The following is a 20647-nucleotide window of genomic DNA, read 5'->3' as shown; positions in this document are numbered from 1 at the left end:
CTGAGACAAGAAGAGTTGCAAGGGCAAGCCCTATCAAGATTAACAGAGTAACTGCCATTGTCTTCAGCCAGTGAGTTCCGAGGTGGTTTGTTATGCAGCATTATTATGGTAATAGCTAACTGCTACAGGGTCCTTTCTACCAAATTACCAACAGATTGGGCAAGGTGTATCTCCCATGGTGACAAACAAGGTGGTAGGTAATAGGGTGTGTTTTATTTATGCTCATAGGTTCCAGAGCAAGACTTTCAGAGTTCAAATCCCAGCACTGCCATTTGCTAGCTTTGTGACTTTGGTTAAGTTATCTTGTCCTCAGTTTTGTTTTGTTTTTGTCTTAAAATGGAAATAATAATGCGATCTACTTTCCATGGTTGTTGTGAGGGTTTAACAATCTAACAAATGTGAAGTGCTTAGAATGAAATGTTCTCAATGCAGATGAGCATTGAGGAGTGTGTCTGCCTCCCGTAACTAGATGCCCCCTTCACCTCCTGGAAGGCTGGAAGACCACCTTATACTCTCCTCTCCCCACCACCTGGCAGAGCACCCAGCACAGTAAATATCCATTGTTTGCTGAATGCCTGGAGTGAACTTAGCACTTTTATTAGTATAGATGCAGGTTTCAATGTTCTATTTCAACCTAAGGCCAACATCTTTGTTCTTTTTATAAAGCGTACATGTAATATTTATCATTTTTTACAACTGGCATTCTCTCTCACTCCCTGTTGTGCTATGAAATAAATCTTTTAAACCTTCTGCGCTGTCTGGCATTTGGATGCACTGCCCATTCTGACTGTACTTAATTGGAGCATTTCCCAGGATTTCCTCCCCAGTGGAGCCAGATGGGCATCCTCACATGCCAGGAGATCAAGCTGGAGGAATTGCTGTCTTCTAACAACCTATAACCTAGTTGTTTTTGGAAATCAGATCCCATTGGCTCCTTCTCAGCTGCCTTCGTTTTACTCCAGAGCCTCCAACCATCTGACCATCAGCCTTCTTCCCTGAAGCCTGACTTTTGGATAGGTTGCCTCCCCAAGGGCCCCATGGGAAGCCCCGTAGACCACTACCCACTTGTGTCCCTCTGTGCGTGAGGGTGGTGGGAGGGAAATCACCCCTGGGTTCCAGTCCTTCTTTTGTCACTTATTGGCTGTGAGATGGGGGAGGAGCTATTAACCAGGGTCCCCTGTGGGCTTCTGGGGGAGGGGGCTCAAGTCCCATCCCCACCACCATGCTCCAGAAATTTTGTGTATTTGGGCGTCTACCGAAGAAAGATCTGTCCTTTCCATCAATTTTTAAAGGCCTCTAGAAACCAGAAACCATATAACCACAGCCCTGGACAAATCATTTCACCCCTGTAAGCCTCTGTTCCTTCATCCAAAAAATGAAAGTAATGGTAATGTTCTCTGATTTCATGTTATAGAAATGTCGTAAATGAGGAAATAGATCTGAACTACAAACTGCTGGACAGACATAGGCAATTATTAATATTTCATTATGACACGTCAATTCAGAAAATACTTAGGTTGTTTGGATTTTAAAAGATGTGGCACAAATTATAGTGAGCTAAGGACTACATATAATTCTCAGTTTTTTCTTGGATGTGGACATTTGGGGAATTTAGATTAGAGGACAGGATATGGATAATAAGAAACTGGACAGAGTCCTCAGTAATAATGACAGCAGGTAATACTGTGGACCATATAGATATAGATATCATCTAATTTAATCCTTACAACAAGCCCATGGGGGAGGCTTATGTCATTTCCTTTTTACAGATGAGGATTCTGAGAATCAGAACGGTGAAAAGAATTGGTCAAGGTCAGACTGCAGAGCTGGGATGTGAAGGCAGCACTAGTTATTCCCAGCCCTCATGCTGAACCTCGGTGCTGCCGACCAAGTCTTGTTTTATAAAACTAAAAGAATGGGTATGCTATTGTTCATTCTACATTGTCTGTCTCCAGGCAAAATGATTTTGCCTTTTCCGGGCTGTAGAAATGTCTCTGATTCTGAAAGCTCTACTTTGAATCTGGCCCAGAAAGCTACACAAGATGACTGCCAAGCCCCACGTGGGCCTCAAGCTTCCCTCCTGTAAAATGGGTATATTTCTGTTCCCTTGCAGGGCTAATGGGAATGGTCCAGTGGGTCTTGTTGCAGAGGCCCCACGCTGGTGTGATGTGAGGGCTCATTCTGTGCTTGTATGTTCCCTTTCCTTGCATGTGAATGTTAAGATGGGAAATCTGATCAGTGAGGACGAGAGGAGCAGAGGGAGGGCCGGGATAGACTTAAACCACTAAGAAAGATGCAGCATCTCTGGGGTTGGGACAACCCGAGAGGTGACCACGGAGAGACACTGAGCAGAGGTGAGCAGACCTGGGCCTTATCCTACTCTGTCCTGGCTTTTCCAGGCTCCCTGTTGCTAACCGTAAAATTGTCACTTGCTATCTGGTTCTACAAGGATTAAGTCACTAGCCACTGCAGTCGCTGACCTTCAACAGCCCCTGAAAGGAGTTCCGGGCAAGGATCAGGAATGAGGCACTCTGTGCTCTGGGAAAATCTGGTAGAACAGGGCTTCAGAGAGATATTTTCAGGAGAAGATTTTATGAGCTGAAATTTCTTGCATCTCCTCATATCTAGAAAAGCACTAAAATCATTAACGGTGACATCTGCTCGTGACCAGCAGCAGCCTTCTGCCAAAATGTGTGCTTGACTGTACGTACCCCTTTCACTGAAATCATATACTGACACTCCCACACCTCTTTGGGCGGTCTCTCAGAGCTATCTGAGATGCTGTCTCCCAGACTATAGTCCTCATTTTGCCCCAAATAAAACTTAACTCAAAACTCTCATGCTGTGCATTTTTTTCAGTTGACACTTTGATCTGTGTCCCCACTCTGGGCCACCCATAGCAGGCTGTTGGGAAGATGAAACAGGATAGGGTGTCCTAGGGCACCCAGCATGCCCTGCAGCGCTGACCCCTGTGAAGAGGCCAGAGCCACATGGACCAGACAAAGCGGCTCCTACCTTTCTCAGCTCCAGCCTGGTCGTGCTTCTCAAAGATCAGGTAGCGTGGGCTCTCAGGGAGAAAGGGCAGGCTCACCAGCTGGACCAAGACGGGGACAGCAATCACCCCAAACAGGTACGGCCAGGTGCTCTCCTGAAGGGAGAAGAGGGGGCCGGTGAATGATGAGGACTTCAGTCATTATTTGGGGGCTAGGCCCCTGGGCCAGGCAGCTTCTGCTGTCTGCACAGGGTCCCTCTGCACAGTGTGAGCCCCAGGAACAAAGGCTGGGGAACGATTGGACACTGGTTTTGTTAGGGAACCATTGACTGAAACCGCCCGCCTTGGCCAAGCATGATAATGACCGCTTGCATGAGTTGTCTCACACAGGAGGTCCTAAAACTAAATGGGCGAATTCAGGAGAGGCCAAAAGGAGGGAGGAGATGCCAGCCCATAATAAGTCCTGCCAACCTTCCAGAAACCCTCACGCTGGAATCCATCTTGGCTGAGAGATGCGCACTCCGCCAGGAAGGACCCTGAGTCAGACCAAGTATGGGCACAAGCAAGATGATGATTGGCCAGAGACAACCCGGAAACCAACCCCATTGCCCTAAACCCTGAGACTGCAACACAGGAGGCAGAGCAGTTCTCCTGGGTTCCCTTACCTGCTGCTCTCTGCCCGGGCGCCCCTTCCCAATAAAGTCTTTTGCTTTGTCAGTACGTGTGTCTCCTTGGACAATTCATTTCCGAGTATCAGACAAGAGCCCACTTTCGGGCCCTGGAAGGGGTCCCCCTTCTGGGAACGGTTTAGCACCAGGCCCACGTGTTTGGTATCTCCATGCAGGGGGTTGGTGAATCTTCAGAGCCACCTGACAGGCGGTTACCTGAAGGGTGACTCCGAGAAGGTGCAGTTCGGGGAAGCCAAGAGCTGGCCAACTCAGAGGCCCCTGGGGCATCAAGCCTGGCCTGAAGCGGCTCAGCTGTTTCCTGGCTGTGTGGCCTTGGAAACATCCTCACGGCCCCTTGGAATCCCCTTCTCCTCACCTGGGGAATGGGGACAGCCACAGGCACCCCTCAGGCAGGCGTGAGAGTGGGATCAGATGATGCCTTCACTGTGAGGCCTGGCACCCAGTAGGTACACAGAGGAAACTACTACCATGCGGGTGGTACCACCCAGACGCCTCCGAGGCCCAGGATATCCGACCCATCTTGCTCCTGTCAGTGAAGGGCGGCTGGAGCTTTTCCACGTCCCCAGGGAAGTGAGGGGGGGCCTTTGGGCACAGCTCGCCCCTGAGGTGGGGGAACTTGTCACTTCCCACTGGCTGTGAAAGGCAAGCAGGCAACACCCACCATTCAAGAGGCATTTTGAGTCCCTTCAAGCAGCACCATTCGCCTATTAGGTAGCTTAAATGCTGCACTGGGGGCCCATATTATTATGCTGATTAAGGCAGCATTCTTCCTGATTTTTTTTTAAAACCCAGGTTTACAAATAAACTCTCATCGTGTCTCTGAAAGGAGAGAACATCAATAGACAGCAGTTCTGATGGGGAGAAAGAGGAAAAAAACCCAAAGTTCTCACTGTGGAATTCTTGAATGTTTCATTTCCTAAGAAAGTACAAGGAGAAAAGAAGACACATCCAGACCTAGAAAGGCTTCGCACAGGGAGAAGGTTCAGATGCCCTTGTTCCCGGTGAATTTAAGGTTCTTGTCTCGTTGCAGAAGAATTCGGAGACAAGGCAGGGAGGTTAAGAAAGTAACGTGAGAATTTATTTAAGCAACAATACGCTCTCAGAGAGGGGCAGACAGGTGAGCTGCTGTCCTGGACTTCTTTGGCAAGCCAGGGTATACAAATGAAGGCGTAGAATATTCCCTGGGGAAGGAAGAGTCTGGGGGTTGTATTCCTTGATTTTCATCCCAGCTCCATCTTCCCAAGGGGAGGAGGGGTGTTTGTCCTTATTTAGCTTAGATCAGAAGTGTCACACAGGGCGAGAGAGAGTCATGGGCATATACACACTAACAAACGTAGTAAGGTAGATAGCTAGTGGGAAGCAGCCGCACGGCACAGGGATGGATATTGGCTCGGTGCTTTGTGACAGCCTGGAGGGGTGGGATAGGGAGGGTGGGAGGGAGGGAGACGCAAGAGGGAAGACATATGGGAACATATGTTTATGTATGACTGATTCACTTTGTTATAAAGCAGAAACTAACACACCATTGTAAAGAAATTATACCCCAATAAAGATGTTTAAAAAAAAAAAAAAGTGTCACGGTGTCGGTGCATGATGGGTACTTATCTGCAAGGCTAATTTTATTGTAATGAGAGCATAATGAACAACAGGTTACATTTGGACACAAGAGATTCCCGAATTGCCTCATCTTTCTTTGTCTGCTTCCAGGACACTTATCACCCAAAAGGTGTGGTTTCCTGTCAGTCTGGAGCTTCCTGCTTTTCTTTGTCTGCCCATGGACCCCCACTGTTTACAAGCTGCGTGATTTCTTGCCACCATAGGATATGACAAAAACTGGTTAGAACCAACTAGGTCCAAGATGGCGGAAGATTCAACTTCTGGTGTACCTTAAGCCTCATTATACACTCGTTGTAATACATTAGCTTGCTAAATGACACACCCATGACGCCATGACAGTTCTGAGGCCAACCATAAAAGGCCAAAAAGTGGGCGGTGGCCCAGTTCCTGGAAAGCCCCGCCCCTTCCCCTAAAATAGTTGGAATAATCCTCCCACTCATTAGCCTATGAAATTACCCAGTCCATAAAAACTAACAAGCCATATTTTGAGGCTTCTTGCCTTTTGAGATGGTCCACATTCTGTCTGTGGAGTGTGCTTCTCTCTAAATAAATCCACTTCTTACAGATCACTTTGTCTCTCACTGAATTCTGTCTGCAATGAAACATCAAGAACCTGAGCTTCATTAAGTTCTGAGACCAGGTGCGTGATCTCAATTAAAAGACCGTGGGTTCAAGTCCCAATCTGAGGTACACGGTTTCACCACTAGATGGAAACTGCTGACCATCAGCAGGCAGACCCCAGAGTGACCATCAACTTATACACCCCCAGGCTGGTTGGAGCCAGAAGACCGACATCTAGATTCCTGAACCATCATCCTGTTGCCTCACCATCAGCCAATCAGAGAATTGCATACAAGCTGATTGGGCACCCTGCGACCCCCTCCCTCACAATGTCTTTAAAAACCCTTCCATGAAAGCCATCTGGGAGTTCGGGTCTTTTGAGCAGGAAGTGCCTGTTGTCCTTGCTTGGTGCCCTGCAATAAATGCTGTGCTTTCCTTCACCACAACCCGGTGCAGTACACTGGCTTTGCTGCATATCAGGCAAGTGGCCCTGAGGGGCTGGGAGCGGAGAGGGGATGCTGACGGGTGTGGGGTTACCTTTTGGGGTGTGAAATAAAATTCATATTTTATGGCAAGCCAAGAAAAATTTAAAAAAAAAAATTGTCCCTGCCCTTTGGCTCCTCTGCCCTCTACTGTGCACTGTGTATCTGCATTATGCATCCACCAAACCTCCCCCATCAGCAGCAATACCTGCTCAGCCATAAAGAGGAACAGTGTCCTTGCATCAACAAGACAGCTACTTAAAGATAACATTCCTTCTTGACCTTGGAAGGGGCCACGATGACACTTGGATCTGGATTGTGTAAATGGTCAATAATACGTCATTTAATGTACACCCCTCTGTCTCAAAAAACTTATATAACTCTGCCTTCATTTCTAACAGGTGCAACAGTTCTTGGAGCTTTCTGAGGTGATCTTCCTGGGTTATAATCCTCAAATTTGGCTCGAATAAAATTTTCCATTTCTTTCTTAGATCGACTGATTAATTTTTCATCAACAGGGGTAATGAAAATATTCTGGAATTAGAAAGGAGTGATGGTTGCACAACTTTGCAAATATACTAAAAACCACTTTTAAATGATGAATTTTATGGTATGTGAGTTATATCTTAATTTTTAAAAAGAATCATGGAATAAAAAAATGACATACATATAAGTAGAATTTTCACTACATCTTTTTTTTGTGTGTGTGTTTATTTTGTTTTCTCTTAGAGTTTGGCTACTGTCTCAGTAAGAGCAAAACCAGAAAGCTGGGGGAAAAAGACAAGGGGACCAACCCAATTAAGCTCCTACTATGTGCCAGGCATGGTGTGAGCTCATCACATGATTGTGTCTTTTGACCTTCCAGCAGCTGATGCTATTTGCACGGGAGAGATGTGGAGACAATGTAATATCTGTGCCGAGGCCTCCAGCCAGCAACTGCACAGGTGGGAATCAAGCCCAAGCTTTTCCCACAGCATCAAATTAGAGAGGCCCCTCCCAGAGGTGGCAGCCTTGGAGCTGCCACTGGGTGGAAGGAGGAGGGGAGCTGGAAGGGTACTCTTGGAATAGGAACAGCAAGTACGGATGTGCCGAGGCATGATCCACCCAGGATCATTGGGAACAACAACTGTAGAGGAAATGTAGGACCAGGGGATGCTGGAGACATGGGAGCTTGGGTGGAGGCTGGGTCATGGGTGGCTTTGCTGCTATTCCATGGCATTGGACCTGGCTCTGAGAACAACCAGGAGCGTTTGAACTGAGATGGACACCCCCTATTTCCCCGAATCTACAATTCAGTATTTCTGGAATCATGCAGTCTGTGAGTACATTGAATGGATTCCCAGTATTACTGAGAAGCCCAGTACAGCCTGTGATCCACAGCGTCTTAAATGCAATCTTTCCTAACGGTGATCACTTTGGTAGCTGTGATCTGGGCTCCATCTCTGGAGAAAAACTGATGCTACTGACCCCAGGGTGGGTGAGCCCCAGCTTGCGGTGCTGATGGTGTCTGGACCGGGGAGGAAGAACAGCAGGAATGTTTAGAGTGGAGCTTGGGCAACAGTTTACTCCCGAGGCCCTGAGCTTAGCCAACAGCGGAGTACGTGAACTTGGCTCTTTCCAGTGAGTGTTTAGAGGTTTCCCAGAAATGTTAGGCAGTCATAGGGAGAGATGTTGTATTTAGGAGTAATAATTGCCCATCTTCTACCAAGAAAAGTACGAGTGGGTATGTGGGTCGTTGATCATTTTAAGTAGACTGTTTCAGCCATATTATGCCATGTGACCCACCCAAATAATAATACAAATAGCCACAATGCCTTGCTTCTATGGATGGCTGCACCAAGTGCTTTATCTAAGCATTTATAACAATGAATGAATATGTCTGATCTGCCAACGACGTAATAACTATCGTGAACACTTATGAGCAGTGACCTGCAGCCTGGGCACAGATCCTGAGCAGGCTGTCTGGATTTGAATGCTGCCTCTCTCCCACTCTCTGTGGCCTTGGGAAAGTGACCTAACTGCTCATGCCTCAGTTTTCTCATCTGTAAAATGAGGATAATGCTTATGTCTATACATTGGTCATTGTGGGGGGGTTTAAATGATTTAATAGATGTATAAAGTGTTCGGCCTAGGAATCCACACACTAGCATTCCACAGGAAAGAGCAGTTTTTACTACCAAACACCGTGAAAAGTTCATCACATAGACTATCTCTTTGCATCTTCACAGCTGTCCACCGAGATGGAGCCCATGAGGGTGCCCAGTTTACGGAAATAGTCACCACAGCATAGAGAGGTTAAATGACTCATCAGGGCCCCAATTTGGTCACAGAGCCCCGACTGAACGCCAGGTCTCAGACCCCAGAACCTGAGTGCTGATCCATGAAGCCTGGTCACAGGTGCCTCAGTGACCAAGGAGGGACCATGAAGCCACCAGACCCAGGGGATCTGACCTCTTCCATCAGCCTCCAGTGGTCCTCAAAGATGCTCCTGGGTACCTGGTCCTAGCACCGAGCCGAGGTCTCAGCATTTCCCATTACAGTTTAGACTTCTTGCTGCCTGAGGGCAGAGAGCATGCCTGGCACATAGTAGTTGTTCAATAAATACCTACTGGAGAAACACAGGAGCGTGGGAAGGGGCTTCTTACATATCATCGCTGTTGCAAAGAGCCCTGCCATTTGCATTTCTTTCTTTCTTTCTTTTTTTTTTTGCCGTACGCGGGCCTCTCACTGTTGTGGCCTCTCCCGTTGCAGAGCACAGGCTCCCGACGCGCAGGCTCAGCGGCCATGGCTCACGGGCCCAGCCGCTCCGCGGCATGTGGGATCCTCCTGGACCGGGGCACGAACCCGTGTCCCCTGCATCGGCAGGTGGACTCCCAACCATTGCGCCACCAGGGAAGCCCTGCATTTCTTTCTCAGGAGCTATTCAAACAAAAAGTCATGTTTTAAAAAATCATGTATTGAAATGGAGAAGGACCCTATGGTCCTTGACCCAGCACTATGTTCTCCACCTGCCTTTTGTCTGTGGAAAAACTTTAGCCAAAGAATAAGTTTAATCAGAGAAGTGAGAAAATGCAGAAACAAAGGAAAACTGTCCAACAGGACTAAATAATAATAGTTTAGTCATTAGGCATAGTCAGGGTCCTTTAGTTTCTATTCAAGGGCTATAAATAATACTCTGAGCCATATCCTGTGAGCTGTCTTATAGATACTAAAACCCTCACCAGGTGGAAGAAGTTAACTACATGATGACCAGACTGTAGCCATGACATAAATTGCCACAATTCCAAGAACTGGACTCAAAGAAATGGGAACAAACCAGCCCTGGAACTGAAGATTAACTGTAGTAAAACAGTCAAGATGACGCTGATCAGACCACCATGTGACCAATTTCAAGATGACCGTCGGAGCTGACTGTGCTGCTTCTGCATGTAGCCCCCTTCCGCCACCTATAGGAGCTCTTGCCCCCTGATTGTGGAGGGGGGCGGTGAGTCAGCTTTTGGACAGGAGTCCGCCCTCCCCCCGCCAACCCCCGGTTGCCGTCAGCTGAAATAAAGCAAACTTTCCTTTCCACCAACTTGCCTCTTTATTGGCTTTTGAGGGGCGAGCAGCCAGACCCCACTTTTGGTAACAGTATGACCCACTTAACATGGGACCGCTAAGTGCTACGGAGAATGACTCTCAGATGAGTCCCTGTGGCGCCAGTTAGAGCCTGTTGTGTTCAGTAAAGCATGAGGTCAGAGCCCTCACACTTGCTTATTTTATTTACGAGGGAAGAAAAATGGAGTCTTGTCTGCCGAGATGATTTTCACTCTCTCTCAGGTAAGGTGAGTGGGTCTTGCGATAACTCAGGTATCTTCCTCTTTCATCTGCAAGGCTCCCTTTTTTAAAATAGACTTCTAGGTCCTATTTCCCCCAAGCTATAGATGACCTCAGGTCTTTCCATACATAAAACCCTCCTGGACCATGATGAGATAGCAAAAACTTTTAAATAGAGTCGGAATCATTGATCTTATCCCAAGTCAGGTTCTAATTTAAGGACATCACATCGTGCCATCGCCCCCCAGTCAAGTGGAGCCGGGAAGGTGATGCTGGTGGCCACTCCTGCCACTGCCAGGACAGGCTCCCAAGGCCGCCGAGCTCCATGCTACTGGAGGTGAGAAGGGGAGGAAGGAGATCTCCCTCACAAGGCTATCTGGGGGATGAAATGGGCTATTTTTCTTTATATGTCTTCATATTTAAGATCTCATTCATTAGACTCAAGGCTAACATTCATCCAGCTCTCCAAGTGTCAAGCTCCATGCTGGATACTTTACAAATGTAACTGCAACAAAGTTTAAAAACATAGAGTTCATGGTGTCTTCGAATCACAACCTTGGTTTTTGTCTCCTACATTCATTCAAAATGTAATCACTGAGGGTGCCCTTCCCCGCCCCATCTCAGGGATCTTAGATGGTCCCAGAGTCACAGTTTCAAAATCAACCTGACTGAATGATGAATTTTCCACCCCCCTCCCCCTGCCAGTCCAAGCTTGCATCAAGCTGGAGTCTGCAGTGGAAAGAGGTGGGCGTGGGAGGTAGATGTTTGAGGCTCATTTTTCTTCCTCCCCCTGCCCTCCCCCAGCTTCTACCCAGCGTCTGACCACCCCCCTCCCCACAACGATGGAAGAGGTAAAGAACTAGGTCAGCTCCCTGGAGCTGGCAGGACGTTTATAGCTGATATTCCTTCCTTGTGAGCATTTTCACAGGAATTCTGGAGAGTTCCATCCCTGGGATCAAGCCCCCTCCCACCGCAGTTTCCCTGACCTGCGAGTTTGCATCTTGTTTTCTCTCTTCTGAAGAGTCATCTCCTCTGCAGCCCCAAGGAATCCAAGGTCAAGGCTACTGTGTACTGTGAAAGTTGTGCCCGGTGCCCCCAGGGGGTGAGTTGAGGCTGAAATCCAGCCCACTCTGACCTCCAAACTGAGGGCCCTCGGGGCTGGTTATTAACCTTGCTTTTTACTTCCTGTGTTTTATGATGAGTTGATATCTTGGAGCCTTACTGATCCTGGAGAGACTCCCCCTCCCAGGCTAGCTAATTCCTAGCAAACAACTTGCCTGGGAGCATGCCTTTAACATACAAACCAACCAATCCAGAGCCCACACCAACCACTTCCTCTGTTTAACTCTGACACACCAAGTCAATATGCCCCCTGCTCTAAATCGCCCCAGGGCCAGGTACCAGACAGGTAGAGACAGCCTCTGTAGCCCTGGGACCACCTGAAATTATTCAAACTATGTCATCCTGAGCTTTCCCAAGCTTGCCTCCCCCATTCCTTCCCACAGAAGCCACAGTAAAGGCTCTGGGCCGCGCCCTGTCCTCTCTCCTTCTGCCTCCTGACACACCCTGGTGCTTCCTCGTGTGGTCCTGCGTGGGGTGGTGCGCACCTTCACAAGGGGACTGTGAATAATCAACTCTTCTTTCAAAGGCAGTGTCTCTGCGTCTGCCACCTTACAATGCCCGATGAAAGCCAAATCCCAGGTGTATTTTAGAGCAGCTGGGTCGCCCTCTCCCTCAGGCGTGGTGCCACATGGGTTCCTGCTGCAGGGGAGCACTTCTTTCTGGAATCCACTGCCTGTTACCTTCCAGGACACCTCTCGCCTGGTTCTTCTCCCGTTTCTTTGAGCACCTTCCCAGGGATCTGAGCCCAGCCCTCTTTTCTGTTCGTCTCCATCACTTCCCCCAGGGCAGTGGTTCTTAGACTTGGCTGCATATTCGAATCACCTGGGGGATTTTGAAAACTACTGATGCCCATGGTCTCCCACACTTGGAGATCTGGGGTTAATGGGCCTGGGGGTGTGGCCTGGGCGCTGGGTTGTTCAAGCTGTCCAGGTGGCTCCAGTGGCAACCAGTTGAGAACCTAGGGCCTCACCTCCACCTGCGGCAGACAGTGGCGTGTGGCGCAGAACTGAGGGGCTCATCCCCCAGCTGCCAGGAGTGCTGTTGGCTGTGCGAGAGCAGGTGGGTCCCCGCCCTCCCTCACACGCATGCCCTTGAAGGATGCTTCCTCCACAAGGCAACTCATGCCTCCTTAGAGGCAAGCTTCACCCAGCGGCTGGCTGATGTGGAGGCACAAAGGCCTCTCCTCCCCTGCCTGGAAGTGGTGCGTCTCTGATGGGTCCTCCCGGGTCCAAAGCTCCCTGCGGGCTGAGACCTCTGTGGCGACTGAGGGCAGCTCGCCCTCTCCCTCTGCTGAGTCCTGCTTCCTTTACTGCCTGACAGGGGTTGATCTGAGAACACTCCCCAATCAACTTCCTGCTCACAGATCTCCATCTCAGTGTCTCTTCCCTGGGGAACCCAACCTAAGACACATGTATGGGGCCATGACTCCCAACCTCTACATCCGGGCCACACCTCTCACTGGGGCCCCTAACTCACATTTCCAGTTGCCTAGGGGACAGCTCCACTGATAACCCTTGGGTTCCATAATCTCTGCATGGTGTCCCCCACCTCCCAGCCCACGCATGCCTGTCCCTGGACCACAGTTGGGGCTATCACCACCTGTCCAGAAATTCAATTAAGAAACCCGACATCACCTCCATTCCTGCCTTTAACTCACAGGCCTCCCACTGCCATCCGATCTGCTGCCTATCCGCATATAATCCTATTGGCTCTGTTTCTGAAATCTCTGTCTTGTGCACCTCCTCCTTCTCTACCTTGCTAGCATTTGCCTTAGGGGAGTTTCTTACAACGTTTTGCCTGGATTCTGACAACAGCATCTTAACTGTCCCGAAATCCTACTGCATTCTTTGCTTTCCCCTCACAGCCTCAGAGTGATCCTTCTAAAATGTGAATCTGACGTTCTAAGCTACTTCTGTGTCTAAAACGTTCAGCAGTTCCCTACTGCCCTCACGATCAAGTTCAAATCTCTTCGCCTGGAATACAAAGCCCTGTTTTATGACCACCCTTCCAGGATTCCAGCCTTGCCACTGGCTAGACAGAGGAGCCCTCTGCTCTGGTCCTGCCAACCCGAGGGCGCCCCTGAGCCTAACAAGCTGACTTCATGATGCTGTGCCTTTGCACCTGCAGCTTCCTCTCCCAGGAACGCCTGCCCTCATCCACAGAACATCTACGCATCCTCACAGTTTTGGCATTTCCTCCTCTGGATGACATCTCTTGCTGGTACAGAATCCCGTGAAAGCACTTGTTACCTGTATAGCACGTATTTCTTTATGGGTATGTCTCTCCGACTAGACAGAGCTTCTCAGGGCCGCCCCCTGCCATGTTCTTTTATGTTTCTTCCCAATGCCTGGCACTTGGCAGGTGTTCAGTAAATGCTTCTTGACTAAATACGTGTTGAGTAAGATGAATGGCATAGGTAAGCGATGCTGCAGGTAAGATAGAGACCCCTGAAATAACACACACCCCTGCTTTTAAAGTACTAAATACACACACACACACACGCACACCACATATAAAACTTCCCTACATGGAATCCTATTAAAGGGCTAAAGTAGCATCAATAATAGTCCCCTATGAGGTATGATTATAATTTTCAGTCTATAGAAGAGAAGAATGAGACCCACAAAGGTTAAGCAGCTGAGGCAAGCTCACGTGAGAAATTGGGGGACAGAGTTGAATAAGAGCGTGGCCCTTCTGAACTGTGCACGGGGCTCTTTTTGTGACATTATTCCTGATACCACGTGGTTCTCAGTGCGAGGCAATACCTATCGCCTTCCCTCGCGGCACCTGCTAGCTAAATAGTGAATTTATATGCAGATGATATTAGGCTGAACCAATCCTGCTCCTCTGTAGAAAGTTCTGTACAGAACTCATCAGAGATCACTCGAGCTCAGCTCCAGTGGCTCACGCGGTTACCAAAACGGATTCCACCAGGGTGAGGGGCAGGTCCGTGCATCAGCCAGTCAGCGAGGGAGAAACAGTCACCTTCCGAAGGGATGCTCTGTAAAAGGGTTGAATGCACCTTGCTTGTTACTTGTCACAAGCTGGGTCTCACAGCACCGGTCAATGAAAGTCCATGGAACCCATGACCTCGATGTCCCCACAACCATCTTCCAGAGGGGGGGACCCTGCTGGCTGCAGCTAACAGAGCCCTGGGGTGGGAACCATGTCCCCAGCTGTGTCTGCACCACACTACACCACCTTATGATGGGTCAGTCTCTCACCATCTCCACTCCAGATCTTGCAGAAGTCAACACAACCTGACCCCACAGGGTACAATCCAGACGATAAGATGCTCAGGTCATTGCAGCAAACGTGTTGTTCTAGAATTGCTGATTCCGGTACAGTAAGTCCCCTACATACGAACCTTCAAGTTGCGAACTTTCAAAGATGCGAACATGTGTTTGCATGTCCTATCATGTAAGTTAGTTCACGTGTCTGGTGTACATTGTCACCTGTGTGCGTCCTCTACAAGTGGTTGTGCTTCTGTGTACTTTACTGTCCAGTACTGTATAGAGTACAGTAGTACAGTATCTTTATTTCAAGCCCAGGATGTCTGGAAGCAAGCGTAAAATCAGCGGTGATATAGCTGGTACAGTGTAGCCAATTGTGTTAGTTGGGTCCCTAGGCTAACTCTGTTGGACTTATGAACAAATTGGACTTATGAACACGCTCTCGGACTGGAACTCGTTCGTAGGTAGGGGACTTACTGTAGGTATTCATGGTCTGACTCTGACTTCAACAACAAAAGACACCTCAAGAACATCGCTGTATGATTACCCTCGCATTTTCCTGTCTTAGAAATAATACTGAAATTACCCTCCCAGGGCGTAACACTCACCTCTCAGAAAGTTGTCCCAAGTGCCACACGTGAGTGAAGTGACCTGCGCAGGGTCACCTTTCAAGAAACGCCAGCTCCCTACCCGCTTCCTACATGTTTCTGCTTTTCAAAGGGTTTGAGTGCCTTCTGCTTTGCTTGGTTCTCAAGCAATCTTATGGGAAAGTAAGGTCAGTAGCTATTATTCCCATGTTACAGATAAGGAAACCGAGGCTGGAGAGGTGGAGAGAGGTTAAAAGTCCTGCAGCAAAATTTTCCATGAAATCAACTTTGTCCCTTCCTCATTATAGAGAGAGAAATCCATGCAATGTTTGAAGGTTGTTGACCTGCAGAGTGCCTCCCCAGGCCAACCTACAATGACAGGCAGACACTGAGCACGTGTGAATTTGCTGAGTGCTTCATACAGAGTAACTCGATTTCACCCTCACAACACCCCTGCCTCATTCCCAGTTGACAGATGAGAAAACAAAGGCACCAAGAAGTTAAGTGATGAATGCATTCATAGTCATGCATCTTATAAATGGCAGAGTGGTCCACCCACCCCAGGCAGTGTGGTACCCAGCTCTGTGCTCTTAACCTGAGCAGTCCAATTTCTCTGACAATACGTTTATAGAGATCACTGTTCTCTTTCCCGAGGGAATTAGGTAACCAGCATTCTTTTCTAAATAATGCTGCCTGAACTTGAAGCTCATTATGAACCCCTTCGTCAGGCTCCTGTGTTCTAGCGGAATCATCCTGGTTTCTGGGTCTCATTGTTCAGATCCAGTCATACCAGGGCTTCGTCTGTCACCTCCTGCTACAAATCCTCATTGTGGCTCATCTGTGATCAGATCAGTGTCCTCCAAATGGAGCTCAAGAAAGGAAGACAAAGAAATGTGGTTTGGGGCTTCCCTGGTGGCGCAGTGGTTGAGAGTCTGCCTGCCGATGCAGGGGACACGGGTTTGTGCCCCGGTCCAGAAGATCCCACATGCCGCGGAGCGGCTGGGCCCGTGAGCCACGGCCGCTGAGCCTGCGCGTCCGGAGCCTGTGCTCCGCAGAGGGAGAGGCCACAACAGTGAGAAGCCCGCATACAGCAAAAAAAAAAAAAAAAAAGAAATGTGGTTTGTTCTAAGCCTCACAGAAGCACAAGGATGGCCTGTGATTTGGACTTTCCAATGGATGACCTAGATTCTGGGGACATGGAAGGTGTGACTGCCAGTGGTCAGGTACCAGCCTAGTTACCAATGAGCTCCAAGACTTTGGGTCACAAATTTGGGCCATAACCTTGGGCCTTTCACAGTCCCACTCAGCTTCAGAATTAGACCCAAGTTCAGTTCTGGTTCTTCTACTTACTAGCTCTGGGGCCTTAAGCAAATTACTAGTTCTCTCTGGAATCGCATGAGAAGAGTAATTAACACTTATTTTGCAGGGTTGCTGTGAGGTTGACAGCTGCGATATCCTAGCGTGGGCCTGGTACGTGGTTGGGAGCCAAGAGATGTTGCTTCTTTTTTCCCTTTGCTGTGGTCCTGAGCCAACACAAGTTGCCCATCCTAATTGAAGAGCGTGTCTGCGATTAGATCTGCTACGCTGAGCCTGTGACTTCGTGTCTGGGTTGAGTGTATGAAACTCACCTTTCAGACACGAGCGGGAAGTCTAGGAGTTAAAGGCCAGCTTACCCACAATCCGGGGCTCCCATCTAATTTCATCAGCCACTGTCCCTGCTCCTTGGGTGCTCTGTCCCCCTTGGAGTCTCTGTCAGCTATCTGGTGCCCCTTCCCTGGACACGGACACCCCTGGCGGCTCTTTGCTGAACCCACCAATGAACAAGCGTGGCACCCCTCGGGTGCTGCTTCCTCATCTATAAGGAGCTAGGCTGCACCTATGTGCATGCTCCCATCCCCTCTGCCTCTGAGGACCCTCCATTCTCTGCACACCAAGGATATGGGGCTGGATTTTTAAAGCAATGCTAACATCTCAGTGCCTTAACTCATTCATGTTGTCATTCATTCAATCTGTGGCACTCTTATCGAGCCACTCTGCTTCCAAATGTGCCTAGCTCTCTCTCATTCTTCTTATTTTTATTTTTGTTTTTGCACTAGCCATTTGTTCTACCTGGAATGGTGTCTCCCTTCCCTACCACCTGGCTACCTAATTGTCCCCTTGTCCTTAAGGTGGATACCACCCTCTCCAGAAAGGCTTCCCTGGGCGTCCTCTGCTGCCTTAGGGCTGCTCTGGTGGTCTTTCCACCCTTGGGCTTTCTGCACGGAACGCCACTGTCTGTGGTCCCTTCCATCTGCCCCTCTAGCAGTGAGCTCCTTGCAAGCAGGGACTTTGCCTGTCTCATCTCTGTGAGGTCTGGTGCATTGTGTCTCCTCAATAAATACTGGTTGATTTGAGTTAGTCAGAATTATATGGCTATATGAGGTAGAAATTACAGATGCAAGTCTCCTGGAGTGGTCCAGAGGAGAAGTGAGGAGCACCTGAATTTAGGGGCAGTGGTGGGGGAGGGAGAGGCGCTGCATCAGTTGGAGACTTGGTGGGAGGTGGACAGGACCAGCAGTGGGTGGGAAGAAGCCAGGTTAGGTGAGGGTTACCGGAGAGGCATCTCTGGGAAAGCGCTAGGACTCTTCCCCCAGCAATCCGCCTCTGCTGCTGCTCCCATGCTTCACATGCATCTCAGCCCCAGAGGCCTCTCCCCCCGACCCTGCCTGCCTAGAACCTGTCTAAAATAGCCTCCCTCGCCACCCTCTCCCTCCTTCCTGCTTTGTTCTGCTTCACAGCATTCATTACTGACTGACTTCAAATATGTATCTGCCTCTGATCTATGTCCTCCACCAAAATGCAAGGTTTGTGAGGTCAGAGGTCCTTGTCTGTTTTGTTCACTGCTGTATACAGCCTAGAACAGTGCCAGGCACACAGTAGGTGCTCAATAAATGTCTGTTGAATGAATGAATACATCACCAATAGACAAAGTCCAAATGGGGGCCTGGGCTCCTGCAGGCTGCAGACACTAGAGGGCACCTGACCACAGTCTGGATCTGGGCGAAGCGCCACGGAGTGCCCCAGACTTTGTGCTCGGGTCTTGGGCAGTAGCTCCCTGTCAAGTGAGAGTCCTGGGCTCCACTGCTTTGGTTACAGATGTACAGGGCGATATGAGCAAGGGTCTGGGCCAGACTCCCTGGCTAGTGGGTGGCCATGGGCAAGTTCTCCAACTTCCTGTGGGACTCGGTTTGCTCATCTGCAAAACGGGTATAATAATAGCAGTCAGGTCCTAGAGGATTGTTGTGTGTTGTGGGGATCACATCAGACAGTGAAGAGCTCAGCACGGTTCCTGAAACAGGACAGCTCCTTCGGAAATGGGGGTGGAGCTCTTACCCATGTATTCAATAACATCTTCTGCGAGTCTTCTGGGTGAAGGGTACATGCTCCAAGGATGAACACGACTGTCCTCACAGAGATGAAGGGAAGGACTGAGCAGTGTGCTTGAGGGTCTCACATACGATAACACATTCGTAATGCCTCCCCAAGTTTAAATCATGTCCAAGATCACTGGCCAGATAGCTCTGGGCAAGGTTTCCCCTGAGTCTCCATTTTCCAACCTGTAAAATGGGATGATGACAGAACCTATTTCCCAGGTTGAGATGAAATTTAAGTGAGATGATGTGGATGAAACCCACTGCTTGCAAATTCTAGGTCTCCTGCTCCACCCTTTCATCTCCTACTTTGCTGTGTGAATGAAGGATCATCCCTGCCCCCCTGGTCTCCAAATGGGGGGACTGGGCCTCAGAGGCACTGAGTGACTTGCACTAGACAGTCGGGCAAATCAAAGATCAGGATGGGATTGAGCTGCCATCTTGGAGGCTCAGCCTCCTGGCGTCACTTCAGATCTTACCTGTAAGGTTCCCCCCATCCCAGGGTGGTGAGGGGCCTGCATGAGATGGCTCAGGACCTATTTCCGAGACAGTGGCCGCTACAGGGTGCACTGGATGGGGCTGGGCCGGGTGGCCAGGGGCTGAGGGTACCGTCCTCCTCTGCAGCCATGCAGCCCAGAATCAGGCACTGAATATCCCTGAGACTTGCTCTCCTCATCTGAGAAATGGGTCTAATGATGACAGTGCCCCCAGGGAGAATGAGCCATTGCACAAAGAGCACTGGAGGCTGCAGGTGATGTAATCTCTTTGGACACCTGTCCAGCAATATGTAGATCACAAGGCATTTCAGATCCATCTTGTCTTTCCAACAGCCTCATGAGATGGGGATGATGATAAAATGGCCAAACTTCTGGAGGTGATAAGGGTGTACCTTTGCTGTTCAGAAGCATTTGTGTGAAGAGAACGTGTTATACTGGACCACAGACAGTAAGACCTGGCTGTGGGCAGGGAGCATTTTGTTATAAGCACTTCTATTGAGCTGGGTTCTGCCCGAGAAAGGCCAAGGCCAAAACAGCAGGAATTCTACCACCCTGCATTCAAATCCCAGCTTTGCAACTCGCTACCTGTGTGACCTTGAGCACATTTGTAAATCTCTCTCTGCCTCAGTGTCCTCATCTGTGAAATGGGGATGATACCGACGGTACCTAATCCATAGGGTGGTTGCATGGATTCCATGAGTTAACGTGTGGAAGAGGCCCACAGCAAATGTGAACTTTTGGAGCTCAGGGCCCAGGTCTGAGGATGCAATGACCCTGCTCTCTGCCTGACATTTGCTGAACTGTTCTGCCTTCAAGGTTTCCCTCTGAGGCATACAAGTCTGGCTGCTGGGGCCATGTGAGTCACAGGGCAGCACAACTTAGGACCAAGCAAACCTCCAGAGTCACCCATCTCTTCCTTCTTGGGGCTCAGGAAACTCTCTCTTTCCAACACCCACGCCAGGCCGCCTACTCAGAGAGCAGCTGGGCTAACCGTTTTCCCCTGAAGCTGTCTCAAAGACAGGACGGCAAAGTTCAGGCAAGCTTCAGAGACTGTCTTTAAAATTCTAGATGGCATGACTTCAAGATCAATTAAATGTACCTTTGTATCCCTTCAACCTTCCTTGCCTGTAAACTGAGATACGGGCCGAGCTGAAGCGGCCCCAGCCCAGGGGCACGCGCCACCCACGGCATTAGCCATCACACAGCAGCTAGAGCAGACAGGAGCCTGGGAGCGACTTCCATGTAGGCCCCTCCTTTTAGGAATGAGGAGCTCGAGGTCAGGAGAGGGGACAGCCCAGAGCCACAGCACAGCACTCGGTGGCCTTATGCCTGCCCACACACATCACAGCTGATGAGCACAGGGCTTCGCTTGTGCTCTCAGGAGCAAAAAAACATTAGAGAATTCATGAATTGGGGTTTTCTTCATCATTCCAAGGTCAAGGAAAGTTTGTGCATTCCCTCCACACCTAGGGAGCATCTCAGTGTCACGGACCCCACTGTCAGATCTATGATGATACAAAGAACTGAGACCTCTGACCTCTGTGCTTGGGAAAGATCTTCACGTGGATGAGCACTTGACTCTGTAGCAGAGCAAAGCAAGTCTCTTAAGAGAGGATTGTCATTTGAGGAAGACTGAGGTGG

At 49.3% G+C, this 20647-nt stretch overlaps 1 protein-coding gene across 2 annotated transcripts in view; it reads right to left on the bottom strand.

The window, feature by feature from the left end:
* SLC2A9 (solute carrier family 2 member 9) overlaps positions 1-20647 on the bottom strand; it is a 180846-nt gene that overhangs the window by 100223 nt on the left and 59976 nt on the right. For both annotated transcript variants that reach the window (XM_060147351.1, XM_060147352.1), the window contains one exon: positions 3016-3148. In XM_060147351.1, coding sequence (XP_060003334.1) covers positions 3016-3148 — 133 coding nt within the window. The remainder of the gene's footprint in view (positions 1-3015; positions 3149-20647) is intronic.

The sequence above is a fragment of the Lagenorhynchus albirostris genome, chromosome 4 (assembly GCF_949774975.1).
Source record: "Lagenorhynchus albirostris chromosome 4, mLagAlb1.1, whole genome shotgun sequence".
NCBI classification, from domain to species: domain Eukaryota; kingdom Metazoa; phylum Chordata; class Mammalia; order Artiodactyla; family Delphinidae; genus Lagenorhynchus; species Lagenorhynchus albirostris.
Note: the sequence above shows the minus strand (reverse complement) of the source record. Positions and strands in the feature narration are given on the sequence as shown.